At 47.2% G+C, this 23,382-nt stretch overlaps 1 protein-coding gene across 2 annotated transcripts in view; it reads left to right on the top strand.

The window, feature by feature from the left end:
* The window catches only part of CACNA2D4 (calcium voltage-gated channel auxiliary subunit alpha2delta 4), a 131,332-nt gene that overhangs the window by 55,573 nt on the left and 52,377 nt on the right, over positions 1-23,382 (top strand). For both annotated transcript variants that reach the window (XM_027792998.2, XM_027793002.2), the window contains 4 exons: positions 985-1,078; positions 2,457-2,552; positions 4,551-4,678; positions 7,922-8,002. In XM_027792998.2, coding sequence (XP_027648799.2) covers positions 985-1,078; positions 2,457-2,552; positions 4,551-4,678; positions 7,922-8,002 — 399 coding nt within the window. The remainder of the gene's footprint in view (positions 1-984; positions 1,079-2,456; positions 2,553-4,550; positions 4,679-7,921; positions 8,003-23,382) is intronic.

Raw genomic sequence — 23,382 nt, 5'->3', positions numbered from 1 at the left:
CATATTTAAGACACACTGACCAGCTGGGCTAGTGGGGACAGTGGCAGGAGGAGCCAGAAAAGCTGCTGTGACTACTCTGCTCCCCAGGGCCCCAGCCAGCATCCTCCGAGGGCTGCACAGTGCCATCTAGACAGATGGGTTCTTTCAGAACATGGATTATTAATTTTCTTTTCCAAACACAATTGGTAACTAATTCAGGGAAAAAATTGTTACAGAATTACTAGCTTTCCTGCCACCACCACTGCTCATCCCTTGCAGCAGGTCCCATTCTCCAGGTGATGTGTAGCCACACAAGCAGCTGATATAGCACCACTACAGAGTGGGATCTCTGTCAGGGGGCAGAGGTGGGCAGCTGTGCATGGAAACTCCCTACAGCAATTTAGCTTTAGGTTGTCCTTCAGCCCATCTCACTCTCCATGGCTTCAGCCCCCTTAGTTGTGCCAAGTACAAGCTTTTGCATGTAATGCTCCACCTGAGAGGTACAGGCCTTTGGCACTAGGATGGGAATCTCTTGAAACTAAAATCAAGTGTAATCCATTAATTGTTCCTCTCTCACACAGTGTGAGCAGACCCCTCCTGACTGTTTGGAGCAGGCTGAAAAGAGGAGATATATGAGTTAAGAGTCTGGCATGGGTGGGGGCCGGGGAGGAGGAGGAAAGCTTCAGGGGGCCTGAAAACATGAAGACTTGGAAGTGCTGTGGAGGAAAATCAAATATGATTTGGACACATCCTAGACATGTGGGGCCTGGCAAGGCAAAGAGTTTGCAGGGGAACTTGTCTGATGATCTCAGCTGGAACATCTGTTCCTGTGCTCTCTGCCATCCAGGGTGAAAAGTCCTGTTCTCAGCCCTGTAACAGGTGGCCTCTTTTTGTGCCATATTGCTCCAATGTCCTGGCTAGGCAGGTGCTCCTTAGCAAGGGACTCTCTAAGACATCTAGGGAGGAACATGTCTTTCTCTCCTGATTTTTGTTCTCCCTTCTTAGGTGATGAGGAGTTGGTCCAGGAAGTGCTGTTTGATGCAGTGGTTACTGCACCCATGGAGGCCTACTGGACAACATTAGCCCTCAATATGTCCGTGTAAGTGTATGAGAAATAAATATGGGTAAAACACCATTGAAGATGCATCTCCAGATGCTATGGGCTTATGCAGTGCCCAAAACCATCACAGACCCTTGCACAGCATATAAGAAACCTTAAAAATAGCTCAAAAAGCTGATAGAAATAGCTCAATAGCTTTAGAAATAACTCAAGACGTATCTCTCAGGAGCGGACTTCAGCAGGCTGGCCTTCTCAGGAGAGCTTTTAGTTTGGTGAGGGATTTTTTTGGTAAAGCAACATGAACACAACTCATGTCTGAATATCACTGGAGGACACCAGTGATCCACATGCCACTGCAAGGGGTATTCAGCATGAGTTCTTTGCAGCGCCTAACTCAGATGCACTGCATTTTCCTCTCTAGTTGACAGTTTGGTATCCCAGAGCACCTGAGAGCATTTCAGTTTAAAGTTATGAGTTATTTCCCCATGCATCAGTTATGCCGTTGAATGGCAGCAGCGTGGTTTGGCTTGAGTTCCCACATGACTGCAGCAGAACTTCCATCTCAGGTGGCAAGGAATTTGCTCTTTAACAAGCGCTGAAGAAAAAGGAGTTTGATCTTGTCTCTATTGGTGATGCCTTCAGATCGAGCCTCAGGAAGGGAGTGGACAGGCTGGCTTCAATAAACAACTTTCTACTTTATTATTTCCACTGAGACACCTGTTGCGTGTACTATCTAGTATCATGTCATACAGATCTTCTTTCAGCAGATAGTATGTTACTTACACAGATGTGTGGCCACAGGACTCGTGTCCCCATTTCAGTTACAAGGATCCCTACCACTAATAGAGTGGTAAGCCAGTGGCAACCATGCTAACACACCCAGTTATCAACATATCTTTAACAACCACACCAACACACCCTTCTCACTTTAAGGCCACCACACTGCAGCCGGCTCTTCACCATGTAGCTGTGCCCTTGATACCTCCATCAAGATGTGTCAGAATCAATCTACTGCTTCAGAGTCATTCTGCTACCCTGCCCATTCTCAAACATCGCTGATACAGCTGTTCTCTCTCTGCAGTTCCTCTTCCTCACTTCAGCCTCATGCAAGCAGCATGGGGCAGGGCTAGCAGGAGGAGAGGAGCTTATGGTCTACTTACAAGAGAATGAAATGAGCAAACCTCAAAGGTGTGAATCTAGGTACAAGTCTAGGCCTGCCAATTGTTAGCCAATAACAACCTGTTGCTGTTAGCAGGGAGGAGCCAGTGTCACTCTTGGTGTCAATGGGTTATATTGCAAGTGAGCTTGGGACCACATCTCCAGGTATAGCTTCTAGTTTGAGAGCCCCTCACCCTGGGGCAGTGAGATGGTTGTTCTGAGAACTGTTTGCTTCTGCTTGTGTGTTTCTGTTCCACAGGGAGACTGAGACAGGTATTGAGATGGCATTTCTGGGCACTCGGGCTGGACTCATGAGGAGTGCCCTATACGTGGGCTCTGAGAAAATTTCCAACAAGTAAGTCCCTAAACCGCACTAAGGGGTTTCTCTCAGTGTCTCTGAAGAGGTAGCATGAAATCACTGCCAGCCTTAGAAATGTATTTGGAGACAGAAACAGAAAGGAAAGAAGCAACACTTTGATGGCATTGGTGCTGATTTATAGTCAGGATAGAGGTCCCTTGTCTTTCTCTGGTCTTTTTGTTTTTCTTAAAACACTGTCCCAAAGTGCATTCATTTCAATGAAAAACTTCAATCTGAAAAACTTGACTTCAGTCAGCTAACAGAGAAAATATCCACAGTCATTATATACCCCCAGGACCATTTTGCAGTGCAGAAGCTCTGCACTCCAGTGATATTCCAGCTTGGCTAGGTTTGATTTTTCTGTCTCAATTCCTCTTCCAGGTTTATTCTGTTCTGCCCATATCGCAGTAGTATCCCAGTGCCTCCCAAGTGAGGCGTTAAGTGATGTGACTGACATCTGTCATATATGATTCATTCTCTTGTCCTCTCCCTCAAGGCAAAAGTGTGTGTTCAGTGGAGGGTTTTGACATGGAAAGGGTATAGTTTGCATTTGTGTTGCATTTTTGAATATGCAGACTGGTGCATGGTGCTGTAAGGAAGGTCAGGTCACAGAGCCATTTGATCAAGGCAGAGAGCTCTGCTGTGCCTGAAAGGTGACTCTTCGTGGTTTTGAGACAGCCATGGGAAGTCAAGAATAGTCAGGCTCTGGCAACGAGGGAGAAAACATGTGCTGCAGGAGGCTAATATGATGATTCCCTACCCCACACTGCTCATCAGGAGCATCGTTCAGTGCTTTTAAACAGCCACAGTCACCACACTGCAGTGTCAGAGCCCCACATATCACACCAGAGGTACTTCTGGAATCCCCAGAAAGGAAGGAACCGTATAAATAATTACTGTTACATCAAAACGTACATTAAAACAAGAGCCTGAAAACAAAGGGGATTTGTCAGGCAAGATGTAGGGACCTCCAGGGAAGCCAGTCACCTAATTTTCATGAGGTGTCTCTGAGCACCCGCTGCCTGTCTCACCATGCCCTCAGGACTCATCCTTTTGCCTTCAGGAGCACCTGTTTCCTCAAGTACTTCAGTCCCTGCGTCTCTAGGAGTTTGGCATTTAGCCACAGCAGCAAGGCCCTCGGTGTGGTGTGGGGCTGGGGTTGGGTTGGGTTGGGTTTTGGTGTTTGGGGGTTTGGGGTTTTTTTTGTAGGAGACTATCTAATTTCCTTTTCCCACCTGCTCCCCATTCTCTGCAGTAAATGATGGCCTTCGGCTGGCCACACGCCAGCCTGGCACCCCTCACGGCCCGCGCCTCACGCCTCGCTGCCGGCCCTGCCCCTCGTTCCTCACGGTGTAACCCGCCGGCAGGCGGACATCCACCGCCCCGCGCGCCCCCGCGACGAAGCCCCCGCGGCCGCGGGAAGCCGGGCCAGGCACCGCCCGGCCGCCCCGCGCACCCCCCTCGCCCGCCCTCGGGGCCGCCGCCGCCGGCGCCGAGGGCCTCGGCCGGGGCAACAGCGGCACCTGGCGGGCGGCCGGCGGAGGCGCCGGTCCCGGCGCGGCGGGGCGCGGGGCGGTGGCGCCGCCGGGCCCCCGGGTGCTGACGGAAAATGGCGGCAGTTGCGCCGCAGGCGGGCGGGTGGGGTCCGGCAGGCGGCGGCTCGGCCCGGCTGCCGGTGGGAGCGCGGAGCCCGCCCCGCGGTGCGGCGCTGGCCCGCCCCTGCCGGGGGGTGCGAAGCACAGGGCGGCGTGCCCGCCTTTCTGTAGCACGGGGGGCCTTGCACGCTGCCCCGCGTCCCCGGGGCGAGGGGTGCTCCGCGAGGACCCAAGCGCTGTCACGTGTCGGTCCCCCGGGGGTCCCTGTGCCTCAGGGGAAGCCCCAGGTGAGGAGGTGCAGGTAACGTGCCCAGCCCCTGGGTCCCGCTGCACTGCCCCAGGCGGGCTGCCGCTCCCCCCGCACGGTGTGCAAAGGCTGCCCCGGGTTTTTCCCCGGCAGGAAATTCCTGACACAGAAGGACAAGGAAAGCATCTTCACTATGGACCACTTCCCTCTGTGGTACCGCCGGGCCGCCGAGCATCCCTCCGGGAGCTTCATCTACAGCATTGTGGCAGAAGACGATTCAGGTAACCCCAGCCCGGACACCAGGGCAGAGGAGAGGGGAAGGGAAAGCTTTTCACGCCTCACGTCTGTCCCACACCACACGCATCCCGATCCCTTTATCGCCGCCTCCCGCCTAGTGTGCGGTGCTGAGACCTGGCTTCTTGGCATTACCTTCACACCAGCATGGAAGCAGAGGGCCCGTGGCCAAAGACCAAGCTACGAGCCGCGGGGAAGGCAGGCAGGCAGGCAGGGCGGCGCAGCATGAGGGTGCAGAGGAGGTGAAGGACACGTGGAAATGCAGGGCTTGGGTAGACCTAAGGATTTAGGGAGGCAGGAGGTAGGCGAACACAAAGTGCTTGTGGGTCTAGAGAACATGTGAACCTGTGAGAAGGGGAAGGAAATGGTGTTACAGAAGGAGTGACACACGAAGGTGTGGCCAGGCCTGGGAGGCAGCACCATCAGGCATACTGGATGACAGTAACAGCTGTGACTGGTGAGGAATCAGCAAGCACTCGGTCAGGAAGTCTAACTTTAGAGAGTGTCATTTTTTCCCATCACCACTTTCCATGACAGAAAAGGATGGGTTTGTTGTGGAAGATGGTGGAAGAAAAGGGGGGAAGGCTTTTCCATGGCGTCATCTTGGTGACAGTGTCTCATCGGTGCCCTGTGTCCTTCTGATCATGCTGCTAGAATATGGCATCTCTTGCCTAACTAAGGCACTCAAGAGCTCAAACACAAGAGGAAAGCAAGCAGCAGCTTTTCAGTGTCTCTTGCTTAGGGTGTTGGTTCCTGTGCATTTGCAGGGCCAGTCAGGACCTCCTCGAAGGCTGAAAGAGAGCAGAAGAGCCTAGAAAGAAACAATCAAAACAAAGTACTCGTGAGACTCCTACACAGAAGGCAGAAATCCCCTCTGTGCTCTTCCCTGGCCCTTAGTTCTCCATCTCTGTCAGGAGCTCAGCACTTTAGCTGTTAAAGCTTTTTGTGGCACAGTGGTGGGAGGCTGGTGGGTGGGAAAGCAAGTAGCAAAGAGGAGAAAACCAGACTGGGAGGCAAGAGATGAACCAGGATGTAAAGCGAAAATACTTGAAACCTTCCATGAAAGCCTCTATCTGCTCAGCACCCTTACACCTCACTTAACAGGCAAGTGTGGAGAGAGGGGGTGGCATGGCAGGAGGGACCTTTTACTCCCCTGCGTGCCACAACATTTGCTCTTTGAAATAGGTCATGTGTTCGAAAACCAGGCAGTGATGCCCTGTGGGACTTCCTAAGGGTAACCATTACCCAGGCCACAGTAACCACGGCTGGCTAAACATCAGGGTTGTGGCTTCCCTAGAAGTCACAGGTAGTTTTGCACGGATAAAGACAGAAGACAAGTAGCTGCCACTGGTTTTGGTATTACATGGCTATTGGTCAGAAGCTTCAGTCAAGTCCAGAACCCCATTCACCTGATAACCCTCCAGGCACATTGTAGGAAGTAGTACTTGGCCTTGAAGGGCTTATGCTCTAAACTGTAAAGGAAATTACTAAGTTTTTTAGAGATGAGCAGCTGGGCTTAGAAAGACTGTGTTCCATGAGATCACACGACATGCCTGGGAAGAGCCAGGAAATAATACTCAGTGCTTTTGAGCCACAGTGTTTCACTCTTGGAGCAGAGTTCAGGACCTTCCTTGATGTCTGATGAAGCAGGGGTGCCCCACCTTTTGGCCAGAAAAGGTCACCAGCCAGTTTCTTATTAAATTCTTGATGATTAGATGCCGAGGTCCCCTTTTCATGTTTTTCACATGCCCCCCCCCCCCCCCCCCCCCCCAAGTGACAAGGGGTTTTTGTGGTAGATTTACTTCTCATCACGTAAGAGGAAAAAAACCAAAGACCTCCCTGTTGGGGAGGAAACCAGTAAGGAACAACTGCAGGTCATCAGAATAATTTATCCAGGGCACCTCCTTTCAGTACCCAAAAGTCCCAGAGGGAAGACGACAGCAGGGAAAACTCTGCCAGTCAAGTAGAGCTGTTCTTACAGCCCAGATCTGTCATGTGTTGGGTGGATTTTTTTTTTTTCTAGACATGCTAAGCTCATTTTGCTTCTTTGACCCACCCAAGGAAGGGCAAGACTTTCAGAGTTCATGACAGAGGCAATATCAAGCTTAAGGCATGTGAGCATAAATTGGCTGGTTATTTGTTTCACAAGGGCTTTACTATTTCTGATGTCCTTGAGCAAGTTAATCTGGCTTCAGTCCAAAAAAAAAAAAAATGTAAGTGAGAGACTCCAGACTGAACTGTGGTAGACACTGGATTGTGCTCTAGATACACTGGGTACCACCTAGATAGAGGAAGGCAGAAACGGAAAGCAGTGACAAATGCTGGAGCTTTTGGGAGGGAAAGAATCCCTGACCATCTGTCTGTACAGCACGCGAGGAGCGAATCAGTTGCAGACTAAATCGATCATGCTGACCTTCAAACTGTCCCCTGGCAGTTCCAAAAGAGGTGCCCCAGCTGAAGCTAATCTAATCGCTTTAAAAAAATACAGAAATGGAATCTGTCACATGGACAATGGCAGGCTGAAACAACTGCACTAACAAAGAGAGGGGAGGTAGGGTTCAGTTGCTTAAACCTATCCAGCCGTGCTATTTTAGATGCCCTGTGGGAGCTAACAGATCTGCATGGGGCTGGCAGATGTGACACAGGACCTACAAGGCGCTTAAAGCAGCAGCTAAAGGATGACTGGGGGACCCTGGGGCATAACAGAATTTAGGCAGCAAAATCCCAGAAGGCTTTGTTTCTAAAATGGAGTGAACCCTGGAAGTACCTGTGTCTCTCCAGTTTGTAGTGCTAGCCTGGCTTGTGTAACAGAGCTAAGTGTAAGCCTGGCCTTTGCTGTGTGAGAGTCAGTGTCAGAATTACCTGTCTTGCTTCTCCTCTGTGTACAAAGTTTTGCTGGTGCATGAAGGTGGAGCTTTCTGGCCTGAGGGAAGCTGTATATGGCTGAAATTGAGGAGGCCAGTCCTTCATGTTTTATGCTGAGGATGCTACTTTTAACATGGGGCATTATCTAGAATTAAAAAAAAAAAAAATAAAAAATCTACTCATAGTCCCTTAGGTTGCTTATGTTTCTTGAAAGATGCAGTTTTCCAAGCTCATGGATGTTTCATGGTTGAGGCACTTGTACACACCGGCCTGAATGTGAAAATGTGTGAACAAGCTGCTCCCGCTGCATTTCTCTCCTCTCTGGTGGTATGCTAACCAAGCCTGCTGTATTTGTATCTTGACAGAGGGAGGTGGCCTACCAAAAGTGGTGACAGTGAGCACAGCTGTGGCTGTGTCTGTGGATGGGAAGATGGGTATTGCTGCAGGTAGGACATTCTGTTTTCTCTTTTTATCTTGCATGAAATGGTTGCATCTTGTATTGAGAGTGGGAGCTGAGAGCTGTTAGCTTGTCACTCAAGGGAAATGATGGGAGCCACAATAGCTTGTGATGTTGAAAACTAGGCTAAACAGAGAATATTAGAACAGGTACTGAATGGCAGATAGGCTTTTGAAAGGGAAATTGGCTATTTGAATGGAAGCTTCCCATCTTCAATGCTGGTGAATTTGTGGATTGAGACTATTTCTCTGGAGCATGAGTAGGTTGAGGAGACTGTGCAGGTTTTGAACTGTTTGCAGGAGACATTTGTTTTTGGAAGAACAGCATGTTCATGCATCTCTATCGTTATCTCTGCTGAAAAAGTAACTCTTGCTGGTGGAATGGGCTTGTTGCTAGATTTCTAAGTGAGACGTATGGATTGCCGAACTTATCTTTGTATGTGAGCTTTAAACCCCTTTTGGGAGACCTTCACTAGTCTCTGTGTCTACTTCTGGAAAACTCGTAAAGCACGTTATTTCCAAGAACCTCAAAGCTTTTGAAGCGTTACCGTTTTCTGCAGCAGATGCTTCAGCCTTTATGGAAGTACTGTAAACTCAGAAGTGAAATGCAACATTAATCAATAATGCTGACATCATAGCCAACTTAAATGCTGTCTAGGAGTATTGGGGTAAAAGAAAATGTAGTTCAGTGGAATTTTTTTTAGACTGAAAGCATTAAGGGAAGAGGTTGATGGAACAGGTAATGGAGTAATTATCACCAGAAATATGCTGAGATGCAAAGCTGCTTGTGAAAAAATGGTTAATGTTAATGGAGTCCTGTATGGTGGAAGGAATGACTGAGTAGAATAGATACAAACAGTGACTTCATTATAGGAGTATCCAGTCGATAGAAGGCCATATAACAGGTACGTTCAGATCAGAGAGCCGTCGCTTTTGCCTAGGCTGGGTGGGGTACAACAAATGGTCTTCAGTACTACTGGTCAGTAAAACTATGGTAGTTTAAGTGTATCTGATGAAGCGTTCCTTAATTTCCAGGCTTTTAGTAAGTTCTAGTTGAGACTGGTACTCTCTTAAGTATGACCTGAGCATTGAGAAAGTACTTACAAGCTGAAGGAGGGGTGTTATGAAATAGCACTTTTTCCTGATATACCACCATTTCAAGCCCAAAGCCAGGAAATCATTATGAAGTCTGTCCAGAGACCCCTGTGAAAAAGAGATGGTTTCAGTGAAGTTCATGTTAAGTAGGTTCTTAGGTCATAGAAACTGCTCTCGAAACTGATACTAGCTGGCACTGTTATGAATATACCCAGCAGAGAATGAAATATCGTTGAAACTGTACCAGTGGTCTCTGTGCAGTGCTGGAGCATTTCTCTAAGCATGAATTTGGGAGGAGAAAAAACATCTTTTTTAAAAAAAGATTGTTTTTCATGGTTCTTTTCCTTCCCTTTCCTGACCTGTGAGTTAGAGTGGAGGTACACAAGCAATTCATCTGGCACAGCATAAATACGATGAAGGAAACTTCTGGATGGAAGAGCTGAAGCAAGAACAAGTGGCAGGAGGATACGCCCCTGAAAGAGCCATTTCTCTTGTGTCAGCAGTGCTTTTCACAAACCCTGTGGAGACTTGCACCCTCTCAGTTATGTTGAATCAACTGTCTGTGTAGACGTGCTATGAAGGGGCAGGATCCTCTGCAGAGGGAAGAGGAGGGTGGAGAAAGCAGCAGAGGGTAGGGAAAGAAATCATGATAAAACAATAACAAGAAAGTAAAAAATCTGTCATTTGTGGAAACGATACAGAACAAACCAGTTTCCTCACTGGTAACCACAGAAGTTGAGACACAGAAATGAATTCTCAATTGCTTTTATTCCTTAAAGGTATCATGGTCTCTGTCACTAGGAGGCACATTGGGTGACCTGACCACAAGCATTTTCTGCTTGCTTCCACACATGGTACACACAGATGGATGTGTGCATTGATAAATCCTTATGCATTGATAAAAACTACCTATATTTCATCCAAAATATGGGCTGCATGGACCAAAGGGTCCAAAGTCCTTCAGGCCCTCAACTGTAGCCCCTGTTGACTTCAGTGGGAGTGCAAGGGTTTGCTGAGGTATGTCCCATCTGCTGGCTTGGGCGTAAGTTTACACCATGTTTTGGAGGTTTCAGGGAGCAAAAAAAGTACTATATCTATATTACTGTTTGCTTTGTTTCTAGTAGTGTCTAGATTCATCATCTGAATCTTTTGTACCAGTAGTAATTTTAAATTAAAAAAAAAAAAAAAAAAAGGAAATAATTGTGGTCACACTACCTATTGCAATACTGCTTGATCTTGAGGATAGCAGCTTTGAGAGTAAGGATGTAGGTCTCTCTTCATCTCCCCTCACACTAACATAATAATCCTGAGTGGCTAGGACCTGATTCTGGGCAAACTCCCCCAACAAGCAGAGGCTGCAGCACAAATGATGCTAGGCAGTGGTGCAATACCATCCTGGGTGCAGGAGAGAGGTGGAGGAAGGGGAATGAGTGGAGACACAGCAAGAGGCAATCAGAGCAGAATGGGATGCAGATTGTTGTTATTGTTATTTTGATGGCATCAGCCCTCGGTGGGATTGATATGTGTTCATATAGAGTTAGGATACTACCAGAACTTTGGTACCCAGCAGTGGTTCCCAGAAACCCACATATCTGAGTAGTTTCTGGATAAATGCTGTCACAGTTCTGTAGAAGGAGAACAACAGAGACTTTTTAAGTGCCCCTATAAAAGTGCAAGCGGTATGAATCGGCCTGTCATTCTGCTGCTGATCATTACTGTCACTTGTTTGACTTGACAGTGCTTGGGGGGGGATTTGTAAGTGCTCTGAAATGTTCGCTATGCATGCAGTGAAAAACTGAGCTCTAGGATTTATAGCCATGCCTGTGGGGAAGGGAGCACCCCCAGTGCTCCCATGGGGAGGACACCAGTGACAGGGAGTGTTGGGCCCTTTTTCTTCTGGTAGCTGAACAGCAGTCCCCAGCCAAGGCAGAGAAAGGCAAACTAGAAAAATCAAATGTCCAGGAAGATGACACAGGCCTGGGTGCTGTCAGGGAATGACGGAGCAGTCAGTCGGGATTAGAGAGCGACCGGGCTAGAGGGCTGAGAGCAGGGACTGGTGGGGAGTGCAAGAGCCTCCTTCCTCCCGTTTCAGTCTGGCTTAGCTCAGAACAGTTTTGGGGGGAGTATGAGGTGCTCCTCTTACCATTAGAGATGCTGCTCCACACAAGGACAGATAGGGAGGTGGGCAAATTCAGGAGGGAGGAGCTGTGTCCTCTGTCCTGCCCTACCCTCTCCCCTTTTCAACCATCCCTCTCCTTCTGCTGTGGGCCAAGCCCCTGTACCTGGGGCATGAAGGGGATGCACAAAGGATTCAAGGTACCTGCAGGTCTCAGAGGACATGGTGGAACCAAGGCAGGGTCCACTTGTGCGACGTGAGTTGGTGTGGTCTCCTTGGTGGGAAGCCACACAGGCTTCTGCTTCTGTCTTGGCTATATCTTTGAATTATAGTATCTACCTGCTATATTGTGCTTTGGCACTGCAAAGCACTATGCAACCATTAAGTAATGCCTGAATGATTAATTATAATTAATTAGAAGGCAGCTTTTCTCCTGGGATGTCAGTCCAGTACCTTTCACGCACGCTAACTTTGTTGGAAATGAAAAATAAGGAATTGTGATGGCACTCTCCCCAAGCCAAGTCCTGCCCCAGATAGCGCTGTCATCTGCTCCTTCTCATGAGTCAGTAGCCTAGAGCTTTCTGGTCCTCAGGGGGTGTGAGGCAGAAGTCACATGTAGTTGCTGACAGAAGCTTTTAGTGATTTAAAGCCTCAGTGAAACCTCTGGAATCTGCACAGGAGTTTAGCTGTCACTTGGGGCCGTGGTATGACGTCTCTTTCAATGCCTGACCTTATCGCTATTTGACTTACGTGGCTGTCAGCTGGCTGCCAGTCCCACCAGGGACAGGTAGGGGTTTCTTTCCATTAGGTTCCTTGCCGATACCAGCAAACCACGGGGCACACACAGGGTCTGTGGTGCCAGATAAAATACGGTCCAAATGGGCACTTGGGAGATGCCGGTTTATTTTATATGATACCTCTCTCCTCTGTTTATGTTCAAAGTTACTGTTAGTTCTTATCTGCAGTGATTGGACCATACTGAAATCATTATCTCATGACACCAGCCGTATATAAAGATGTATTTGGGGAGAGTCCTAGGCAAGTTCCAACTAGGGTGAGAGGAAAAAAAAATATTGTCTTTATTTTACAGAGAGAGTTTTGGGACACTGAATTATTAAAGGCTAGTATTTTCAGAAGAGCTCTGTACTCACAGCAGGAGCAGGTTTTCAAAAAAGCTTAGGGTTTTTTCGAAAGTATTTGAAATCAATCAGTCTGAAAAATAGATAATGGGGAGTACTACTGCCATTATACCTCTGGTTAAAATCCAACCTCTATCAGTCTGGTGGAAGCTCTTCATTTGAAAAGCAATTATTGGCCAACTTGATGTCTCTCCACCCTCTTCCTTGGTCCCCAGTTTTGGCTACCTGCTGTCTGTTACCAGCAGGCAGAGAGAGGAGCTGCAGGTGGCTTTCAGCAGTTCTGTTCTGTGGCATCTTTTCAAACTAATCTACACACAAGTCTGTATTCCTACAGTTTTGTTGCTTGGGTGGATAAAACATTTCAATCTTCTCTCCAGAAAGTGACAGTTGCACCTGCAGAAGCTGCTGAAATGCATGGAAATAACCTACAATATCATAAGCACCTTTTACATGAGAATAGCTCTATCCATGCTGGAAAATTAAAATTATTTCACTGGGCTGGCTTGGAAACCAGCATCACATTAGCCATACAAAACCTGGGAGCAGCTGATCTTATAAATGTGCACTGCAGTATTGAGAAGGAATGCTGTCCCTCTTTTAATGCTGGAGGCTGTGCCAACATTGTCTCAGTGCAGGGACTTCTATGAGCTCTCAAGGCATCACCAGATGCCTTTATGGAAATGACAGTCTCCCCAGCATCCAGGGGCAGCAGGGGTAGAAAGAAGGAAGACTCAACTTGTTTTCAGCCCATCACCTGCAGCATCTGGTTTCTGCCTGATGCCATTGCCTTCTGGCAATCCCTGAAGCCCAGGCAGTTTCTCAGGCATCCCTTTGATATGACAAAATGAGAGACATCTGAAAGGGCCCGTGCCTTGGACCTGAGTCATAGTAAGTGTTAGGGGCACTCAGTAAGGCAGAAATGCTGATGATTTTAGTACTAACAGCAGCTGTGCCTTCTCCACCTCTCAGGACACCTGTCTGGAAGCCATTATCAGTCGGTACACATTTGGCTGGCCTAAGGGTTGAGCCAATGCTCCACGGGCCAGGGTATCAATATTACATGGTGCCACTGGTGTGCCAAAACCAGTGTCTCTTGCATCCTTCATCCATTCATCTGCCTGCCTGCCATCCACTGCATTCTACTTTTCACACTGAGCCTTGGGGGAGAGACCAGTAAGCATAAAGGTTGCTTTTTGGGGTGTTTCTGGAACAGACACAAGGTGTTCTATGAGCCAGACAAAAGTGAGGTGGTTGCCTGATTTTGCACTAGCTGTGATCTTACAAAGACTGCCTTTTGCCAAGGTGTCAGTGCTGGGGCCACATGGTTCCCTGTTCAGAGCTGGTTATCCTCCAGCCAGGTCAGTGAACAGGCGAAGAGAGCAAGTATCTGCCTGAAAAACTCCATATAGATGTCTCCATGCACAGACAGCAACTAGTGACAAGGGGGTCAAATACTTTTATTTTATCCTCAAAAGAATGTTAAAAATAGGTATGTGAGACATCTCTCATAGTATTCTGCCCACCCTGGCTGGACATCAGCAATTTCCTTTTCTTCCATGGTGTATCTGCTGTCTGCATGGGCTGTAAGATCTTCAGTATGAGGATCGTGCCTCCTCCTTGTGTGTGTGGACGTTACCTATTGCCTTGCAATGAGCGCTTGGCTGGGGAGAAAGCTAAGACAATAGCCAATTCTGTAGAATAAATATTTCCTTGTAGTTTCAGCTGGGTGCCAGAGTTTGCACAGTGCAGCACTTGCCAGGAAGAAACCTTCTTTAAAAAAAGTGAATCAGCCATCTTTTCCTTGGCCCATGCAGGTGGTTCTTCACCCAGCACAGAGCAAATGTCCCCACAGTGGGTGGGTGCCTGTGCCCAGACCGTGCCCTCACCAGCCCTTTCAAGGAATTTTCTCAGTGGGACACCAAAACAACTTGTGAGCAATGGGATTTCTCTTGTGGGGTCTGATGAGGTATTGCTCCAGGACATCCCTGGTCCTGGAGCCTGTTCCAGGCTGGAGCTCCAGCCCAGGAGCCTGTTCTTGCCTGTGTGCAGCAGAAGTCATCTAGCCTAAGGTTATCCATCACTGCTGCGTCTATAGCTCCTCTGATTGCCATGGTTGTCACGCTTGAAGGGAAAAGAGCCCTTGACACTGGCTCAGGAGAGATGTGTATAGCTGGATTTTTTAGATTGGCACCCAGCGCCTTTGCCATGTTCCCTTTGCTTGCAAATTATTTGATATCATTTTAATTCTGAGCCGAATTAGAGCAGTGCACAGGTTGCCATAGCAACCATTTCCTTGTGCCTTTTGGTCTGACTCATTGCAGACAATTACTCTCGCGCTCCAGGATTCACAGATGTGATAGGAGAAGAATCATGTGCTGGGCTTTCAACTTTTTTTTTTGCTTTTAATTTCCTTCCCAGCTTCTCTCGCATTAACTCTTACCTAGCTAGCACCAGCAGGGTCCTGTATCTGTGCCCAGGGCCACGTGGGCCCATGGGAGCACATTGCATGTAGAGTGTGTGTAGTTGCACAGTTTATGAAGGGAATTGTGCATACCTGCGTATATTTGCATACACAAACCGTTTCTCTGCAGTGTGTTGTGTGGCTGTGATACCTGTCTGCATGTGTAACTAGGGGTGTGCACAGGTACAGGTACTCACGGAGTGATTTACACTTACTCCTGTCTGTGGTGGGGCTACCTATTCACACGTGTTTTCTGTGTGTGCATGCAGGTATGTACATGAATAATCCCTGTGGACATGGAAGTGTACCCAGTGTGTAGAGTCTGTCAGTATGCACTGAGCATACAGGGGGACTGACAAAGGGCAAGGGACACAAATGGGCCAGGACCTTCCGTTTGGAGCTGTGTGAAGATCCACAGACTGCCAAGCAAGTGGCATTAACACCTCTGACCAAGTAGGGTGAAAACCTAAATCCCTGTGTGAATGCAAGGCCAGTGCATTACCTTGTTTACACCTGTCCCCCCACAACAGCCCATGTCTGTGCATCTGAAGTACATGGAGTAAAGCGATGTTGTCCATGCAAGGACCATAGGCCATAGCACAGGTGTGGTTGATGTCATGAGCTGTATTAGGACCTATAGTTCAGAGGAACAAAGTCATGTAAGAAGATGCTGCAAGGAATCACAGAAGAAGTCTGTAGATGTAGGGATGAAGTTGGTAAATATTACAGCAGAGGAAATTACAGGAAACGTCTTGTAAAATGGTTTGGCTTAAATTCAGCCAAGGCACAAGCAGACAAGTTTTGCAGGGTGAGAACCACAGAAACTTAGCAGATCCGAGGGCAGCTCCAGTCTACTCCTGAGGTACATTCCTTTTACCGCCAAACTCAGCCTGTTTCCTTTCTGAGTTGTTCTTCTCCTGCCCTACCTATCCACCTAAGGCACAAATGTCCCCATCACAAGGCTGTGTAATGGCTCTCCTACTGCCAGCTCTTTCCCCTCCTAAGACCTTTTTATTCTCTTCCTTTCCCTCACTGGGATATAGAAGCCCCACTCATAGGACCATAGGATAATTCTGGTTGGAAGGCACCTCAAGAGGTCTCTAGTCACCCTTCTGCTCAAAGCAGGGTCAGCTGTGAGGCCAGACCAGTTTGCTTGGAGCTTCATCACATCAATAGTCCCAGAAATATTTCTTGTTCTTCCCTAATGCTCTTACACTGTGCTCTCACCATCTGTACCGTGCAGAGACTGTACTGATAGTCATTCTCTTTTTTTCTCTCCCTGTCCTTGCGGTGTGGAATATCAACAAATCTTCGTGGCTTGCCAGTAAATGTGGAGGTGCTGAATGCAGGCTGGGTTGCAGCGGATATGGGCTCAGTGTTGGATGGTGAGGCATAGATGGCGGGGGGAAGGAGCGGGTGGAAGGTAGTCTTCCCGCTTCTGCCCGGGGTGCTTGGCTGGGAGCCCTTGCCTGGAAGCTCTGGAGTGAGCGAGCGGCTGTGTGGTGCTTGGTTGCTGGTTGGGTTTAAACCACAACACCTGGGAAGTGCCAGGCTTTCCCAAGGCAGTGGGGAGGCAGGGGAAAGGTGTGTGCAGGAAATACCTACGTGTGGACTACACTGCTGCCTAGGATGTGTGGAGGGGTGGTCTGGCTGCTGGCTTTTGGCACTGCTTTCACAGGCAGCAGTGCAAAGCCTGGAGTGTGGGGAGGGAGCAGTTCAGCTTTTGGGGACAGTATGGAGCCCACATTTCTGGGAGGAGTCAGTAAATGGCAATGCCCGATTCTGTTGCCTTCCATCTGTCTGCCACCACAGGCAACGGCTTAGGCTGCTTAAGCTGGCTCTGCAGAGAGCCTACGTAGAATGGGAAAAGAACAGACAGCAAAGAAAGCTTAGAGGTCTTAGAGGTCAGGAAATGTAGGGATAAAGTGAGAATTGCTTACAAAGCAAGCTGAGTTAGACCTTGCAAAGGAGATTAAAAAGATTAAAACAGCAAAATATTCTTCAGCTATTTGAAAAAAATATAGAAAGAAAAATAAGAAGTGGGGCCACTTCTGGGCAGGAAGAGTGAAGTCGAGGTCAAGGAGTCGGTAGTCTAGGCCAAAACCAAAGAGGACTCTGTGCCCAAGTTATTGATAAGGACAGCAGTATTGTCCTTGGAGAAAGAAACAAGCTGGCCACGGGGAGTAAGCAGCTCAAGCTGCTTAGTGCACTGACAGTGCTGGGCCTGACAGCCTCCCTCCAGCCCTGGGAGAGCTGGCACATGAAAACAGGCTTGTAGCGAGGGATTATTTTTGCCTCTACCTGCAGTGGTAACTCCATGCAGGCTGGAAAAGTGAAAATTCAGCAGTTAGGATTAACAACGGGGGAGAAGTAAGTTGGTCAGTCTCAGACCTGTAAGTGTGACCTCTGTAACATTTGTAGCACGCTAGAGGAGATCTTGAAGGGAAATGTAATTATTACCAAGCAGTTAGGGGGAAAGGGAGTCAAGCAATATGAGTTTATCAACGCTAGATCGTGCCAGACTAACCCAAAAGCTTTCTTTCAGATGATTGTTCCTGGAAGACAAAAGAAATTTCAAAGGTTTCATCTCTGTATTTCAGTAAAGCACGTGATACAGTGCAACATAAACAATTAGTTAACTAGAGGTCAGGAAAGGCAGAGGAGTTGTGAGGGGCAGGGAGGCAGAAGTCAGTCTGGGAAGATGGCAGCAGCAAGATCACCTATCAAAGTCTAGCAAAAGGTTACCTGTAGCACTCCCCCATGGTCACCCATGGATTAGTCTTTGCTTACATTGACCTGAGACCCTCACTCAGCTAGCAATAGGTAGTGAGGAAGATGATTCAACACTAGAAGGCATTGCTAGTACAGGGAAGGACCAGGATATAGTAGAGAAAGCCTTATTTGACCTTGGCAGGAGTACCAGCAACAGAATGAATTTCAGTAGTATGACAGACAAGGTCATATGCTTGAGAACTAATATTAGAAATTTTCTGTAAGCTGGGAACTCTGTGAGATCTGGCAGAGAGCACAGCAAGCAAGGCTAGAGGCAGTCCTTGTCTTATGGGAACTGTTGGGCCCATTTTGCCAAGTCTCAGTGAGGATCTTCAGTGTATTACCCCCTGACGCCCACATAAATTTCAGGGAACCTTCATCATCTGCCAAGTTCCATCCTGGGATCCTTGCCAAAAGGCAACTGGGTAGATTCAGTGGTAAATGTATCCTCAGAAAGCTCAGGAGAAAAATGCTGAGAACTTCTGTATTAGGGGATGGTAGGATGATAGCAAGTGATAGTGTGATGTAGTTGTGGGCAAAGCAAATGTTTTTTTCTTTTTTTCTTTCTGTCCTAGAACATACCTGGAGATGTGTTCCCAGTGAGGATGGGGATGCATTGGTGCTCCTACACAGAGCCCCGTGAGACCTCTCCTCTAGTTTGTGTTACAGTTTTGGCCAAAAGTATGCAGGCTGAGATGGGTACACACAGGCCAGAAAGATGATGAGAGGAAAAGGAAGCCTCACTCTGTGAGAGGAGCCTGGGAGTACCCCGTTTGTTTAACCACATGCAACCAAGGCTGAAGTGGATAGATTGCTGTAATAAACGCGTCTTGGAGGAAGCATTTAAAGCACACAGCTTGTATGAAGACACTGTAGTATAGACAGGCCATGAAAACAGTTAAGACAGAAAACTAGAAGAGGGTTTCTGGCTGATAAGGTAATACAGCTTTAGGTGGAATCTGAGGTAAAAAGACAAATGGGTTTTAGCTGGAGCTAGAAGAGACTGTAAGAAGGTGGTGGTGCCTTGAATGGAAAGAGATGAGACTCAGCTACCCTGCAGCCCTTCTCCATCACCAGGGAACTGCTGAAGTCCCTTGTCTCACCATGCTACAGTACAGTTGACAGCAAGCAAGATACAGGGTGGTCACTCAGGGCAATCCCTGTTCATCGCAGCACTCCTTTTGGGTACAAGGCCAGGCCTTTTTACTGAGTAATTCACACACTCCATAATTTTAGTCGTGACTGAATAAAAATATGCTTGTTAATGCAGCTGAAAGCCCCAGCACAAGCACCTGGAAGGCCAGAAGTTAGGGCTGACCTAACCCCCTCTCTTAGCCTTTGACAGCGTGGTGGTTTCTCTTGATTGATTTGGGTTTTGCAAAGTAAAGAAGAATGATCTGAGAAGCCCCTGCTTATGATAACAAGCCTTTAAAAAGCAGATGGGCGTGTGGGGGCTGGTGTGTTTTGTGGCAGCTGAGAAGTGACAGTTGAGGAGATCAGAAAAGGGAGAATCTGAAAAGCAGCTGGTCAGAGGCAGTCCCTGAAAAGGGGATGATCACTCACAAGAGAATGAAAATAAGGGGAAGAGAAAGAATAACGGGGGGATCGAAGACATTTATGTCTAGTGGGAGAGATGTGAAAGATAACCATATAAGACCATGAGTGGATGAGAAAGTGGAGACTGCTAGAAGGGGACCATCAGTTTAAATAAAGGGCTAGATTTTTCTTTTGCCAATAATTGCAAAAATCTGGAGACTCTTGTTTAAAATCCAGTGAATTTATACTAATATAAATGTTGTTATGAGTGGGATCAGAACCAGTTTCCCATAATCTGGCTCCCTCAAAGTGACTTGTTAGGGTTTTGCCCTAGCATTTCCGTATGCCTCCATCTTTAAAGTAGGAACAATATGCACACAGCCTGGTGAGTGTGCTCTGAGACATTGGTGGCAAGGAGTAGGGAAAGGTTATATTTACTATTGTATGGCAATAGTTAAGTAGTATTTACAATACAGAGCACGGATTTTGATGGATGTGGAGCATACTTTGAACAGGACAAGGAAAAATTGACTCAAAAGGCTACAGTGTTGTTCCAGAGGTGAGGAAATGCTTCACAGCGCAAGACTTAATGAACTCAACCTGCTTATTTTACCAAAAAGAAGACTGGGAGATTACTTGATTAGAGTATGAGGTACCTTCACAGGGAGAGGTGCTGGTTACTGAACATTTGTTTTTTCAATCTAAGGGAGAAAAGCATGACAAAAACCTGTGACAGGAAAGCAGTTTCAAATGAGATAGTAAGCATGAATGCTAATGGTGAGCATGAGTAGTTACTGTAGTAAGGTACCAGGAGAAAAGGGAGTTCTTCATCTCTTCAGTGTTTTTTAAATCAAAGGCAGATGCCTTTCTGGAAGATTCGCCTTAGCTGTATGTAAACACTCACTGTTGGACTTTCTACAGGATAGCTTCTCTATTTTCTGTTTCATAAGCTAAACAGATTGAGCTCTTTAAGCCTTTCACAGCAAGGCATTTTCTGCCGCCCTCAAATAATGTTTGTGGTTCTTTTCTGCACACTTTCCAAGTAGCGTGTGGTACGCAGAAGGTCAGACTGAATGATCTAAAGTCCCTTCTGGCCTTTATACTTTCTGAATCTCTGCCTCTGTGAATTCATTAATGTTTGCAAGCTCCCAAAGAGCTGCCAAAGGCAAGCACTATAGAAATGCAAAGCATTGTTGTTACTCTGGATACTTCCCTTGAGCTTTATGAGAGCTGGTTGAATATTTGTGTATTGCCTGTGCGTATTTCCTCAAATGAAATACCTGAATTTGTGTCTCATTCAGTGCCCTTTCTGAGTTGATTTTCTGCAGCTGTTCTAAGAAACAAGTTTATTCCCAAGTCAGGACACAGAAAAAGCGAATACGAAGGGCCAAACCTCAACTTGGAGCCCTGAGCAAAGAGTGGCACATTGTTGTCCTGGCCCAGGAGCTCCACACAAGGCAGAGTTATTCTTAGCATCACGCTTTGCTTTCTCCTTGGCTCCAGGTGACCTGCATGTGGCCTCTGCCTGGCTGCAGCACAGTCCTGCTGTGGGAAAGAGAGGTCTAGCCCCTGTTGATTGCTTCTTTCCCACCCTCTAAAGGGACAAAAGCTCTCATGGTGCTGCCTTGTCCCCAGATTTGCAGGATGGCTGTTGATGTGGAGAGTTCCCCAAAATGACACAGGAAATCTTTATTTACTTGCACTCCATTCTGTAACTGTACTTGCCAGGGAATACTTATACTTTTGTCTGTATTACGCAGTGTTCTCAGAGGGAAGGCTTTTGGTCTGCAGAAATCCCATGCTAGGACTGCATTTATCTAATCAGAGTATAGAAGCTGACCCTCTGACCTGTGCTTCCAATCAGTGCTAGCAAATGCTGTTCAAGCTGGCACAGCAAGCTGCTGCTGAACAAGATGCTGAGGAGGAATTCTGTTTTATATATTATATATGTATTATATATATTTACATAATTACATGTTTATATATAGGGTGTTACATATGTGTGTGAGTAGATATGTATTCAGGGCAAATACATTTGCCAATATCAAATAATAATCAAATTATAATTATCAAATCACAGAAAATCACAGCCTGCTCCCAGATAATACATGCACTGAAAAGGCTTAGAGTCAGTGGATGAGTGTGTTGGCTTTGCTTTTTTTCTGTTCTCATTTCTGGTATTATATGAACTACTTAGTAATATCTGTGTGCCCTCCTCTACCTACATGGCAAAATTAGATTAAACTATGTGTCATAGACACCATACTGTTAAACAATATTGGTGATTCTCTTGCGGCACATACCTTTTCAGCAGAACAGATGCCTCAGCTGTTACTGGATTAAGGGTATCTGGGTTTTGCTCCCAGTTTCTCCCTGAAGATCAGACTGAGTATAACAGTGTGCCCGCGTGTAACAGTGTGAGTACGGTGGCACAAGGGTTTGCTTATGGCAGGTTTTAACGTCTTCGGTGGTTCCACATGCATGAGGATGAGCTTTTTCTCACAGGAAGAGCGTGTTATGTATCGTGTATGCTTAGCACTGAAAGTGGAAAAATGAAAAAATGGGGAATTTCAACTTCTTAGCTGTGTGGGATAGACCAAGCCAGTGAACAGCTGGTGGAGAGACTCTTCTAGCTGTAGGGGTGACAGCTTGTGTACTTGGGGGTGCAATAGGATTAGATAGCAATTTCCATTCATTTCAAAATAACCTTGCTCAGGAGGGTCAGGAATCTGGAAATGCAGGAACTCATAGCTCACTATTTGTTACTGTTTTATTGAACATTATGCTCTAATTTTTAAAAAATAATAATTTTGGAATCAGATTTGACCTGAATATAACTCCATTGGCTTCTGCATTCTTACACTAGGGATTAATTTGGCCCTTTCTACTTTTATGTAATGAGCTGATTGCCACAGTACCTTATCCTTGTTACACAATCACCCTTGTCTGGCTGTGTCCCTGGAGCACTGTGTGTTTGTTTCTAGATCTAGGGTCTCACCTTGACTAACTGTGCATTTAGTCCTACAGCCTCGCCCTGGCTATGGGTAAGTGCTTGCCTAGGATTTACACTGATACAGTCTAAGTGTGTGTATGTCCGTGCATGCTCACTGCAGTATTTACTCTAGGATTTACACTGATACAGTCTAAGTGTGTGTATGTCCGTGCATGCTCACTCCAAGTTCAAACACTATGTACAGGCAAGCACACATATGTGGGAATTTAGGGGCTTTTTCCTTTGGCCAGCTGTATCCCTGCAGTGTTTGCTTTTGCAGGGGGTAGGAGACAGAGGGAAGGTTGCTATTAGAGATCTCATTTAAACAAGAAGGAGCATAGGAAAATACATTCTTTATTATTCTTCTGTAACAACAAGCCAGAAATATAATATACCTTTAAAAATTTTCTGTCTCATGCCAAAGAAACCTCCATTCAATCATTTTAGAAAATCTTGTTGCTCTCCCTCAAACAGTAAGGAAAAGAAAAAGGAATTACAAGTGCCATCTGTTCCCTGCAAGAAATACGCCTGCCTGTACCACAGGTGGGTGTGTGGGGAAGGGAAGTGGGGGGAGCAGGAGGGGTGTTTCTGGTGGCCCTGCCAGCCCCTACATTGCCCTGGCACATGTTGGACCTGTCTGCCCCAGAAGACCATTTCCTGAGGGCAGACACCTGCATGCAGCATTGGTAGACCTGCCTGCAGCCAAGGGTGCATTCAGGGGGATTCCCCCCATACCTAGCTATACCTTAAGGGAGACCCTGTTCCCACACACCAGAGGGACCCATTGCCCGGGCACACGAGGAGCACTGGGTCTCGTGTATCCAGTATCCCACAGGAGAGCTGAATTTCTGACCGTGCTGGGTACCATGTTCCTCAGAGTGCCTGTGGACAGCACAGCAGCTCAGTCACACTAGGGCAGCCTGTTTTCCAGGTGTGCTAGGGAACGGACTAATAGCCTGTTTGCAAGCAGTGGTATAAAGAGGGCATTTCCCAGTGAACCCTGTTACTATGCTCTGCATGAAAGAGGACAGGGCCTTGTCCTTCCAAGCACAGTATTTGCTTTCTGGTGAGACTTCCCATAGCAGCCAGCCTTCATGTTTCTCAGCAACTCTCTTTCCTCCCCTTTTCTGTTTTCTCCTTTCCTGGGTGGGTTTCTAAACATAGCAGTCCCTTGGCTAGGGTTGAAATGAATCCAGACTTTCTGCCTTATAAATGAAACCAAAAAGGAAAGGATGGGCAAGGTCATTATCAGCCCCACA

This window comes from Falco peregrinus, chromosome 6, assembly GCF_023634155.1.
Source record: "Falco peregrinus isolate bFalPer1 chromosome 6, bFalPer1.pri, whole genome shotgun sequence".
Taxonomy (NCBI): Eukaryota; Metazoa; Chordata; class Aves; order Falconiformes; family Falconidae; genus Falco; species Falco peregrinus.
The sequence above is the reverse complement of the archived record's forward strand: the minus strand, read 5'-3'. Positions and strand labels throughout refer to the sequence as shown.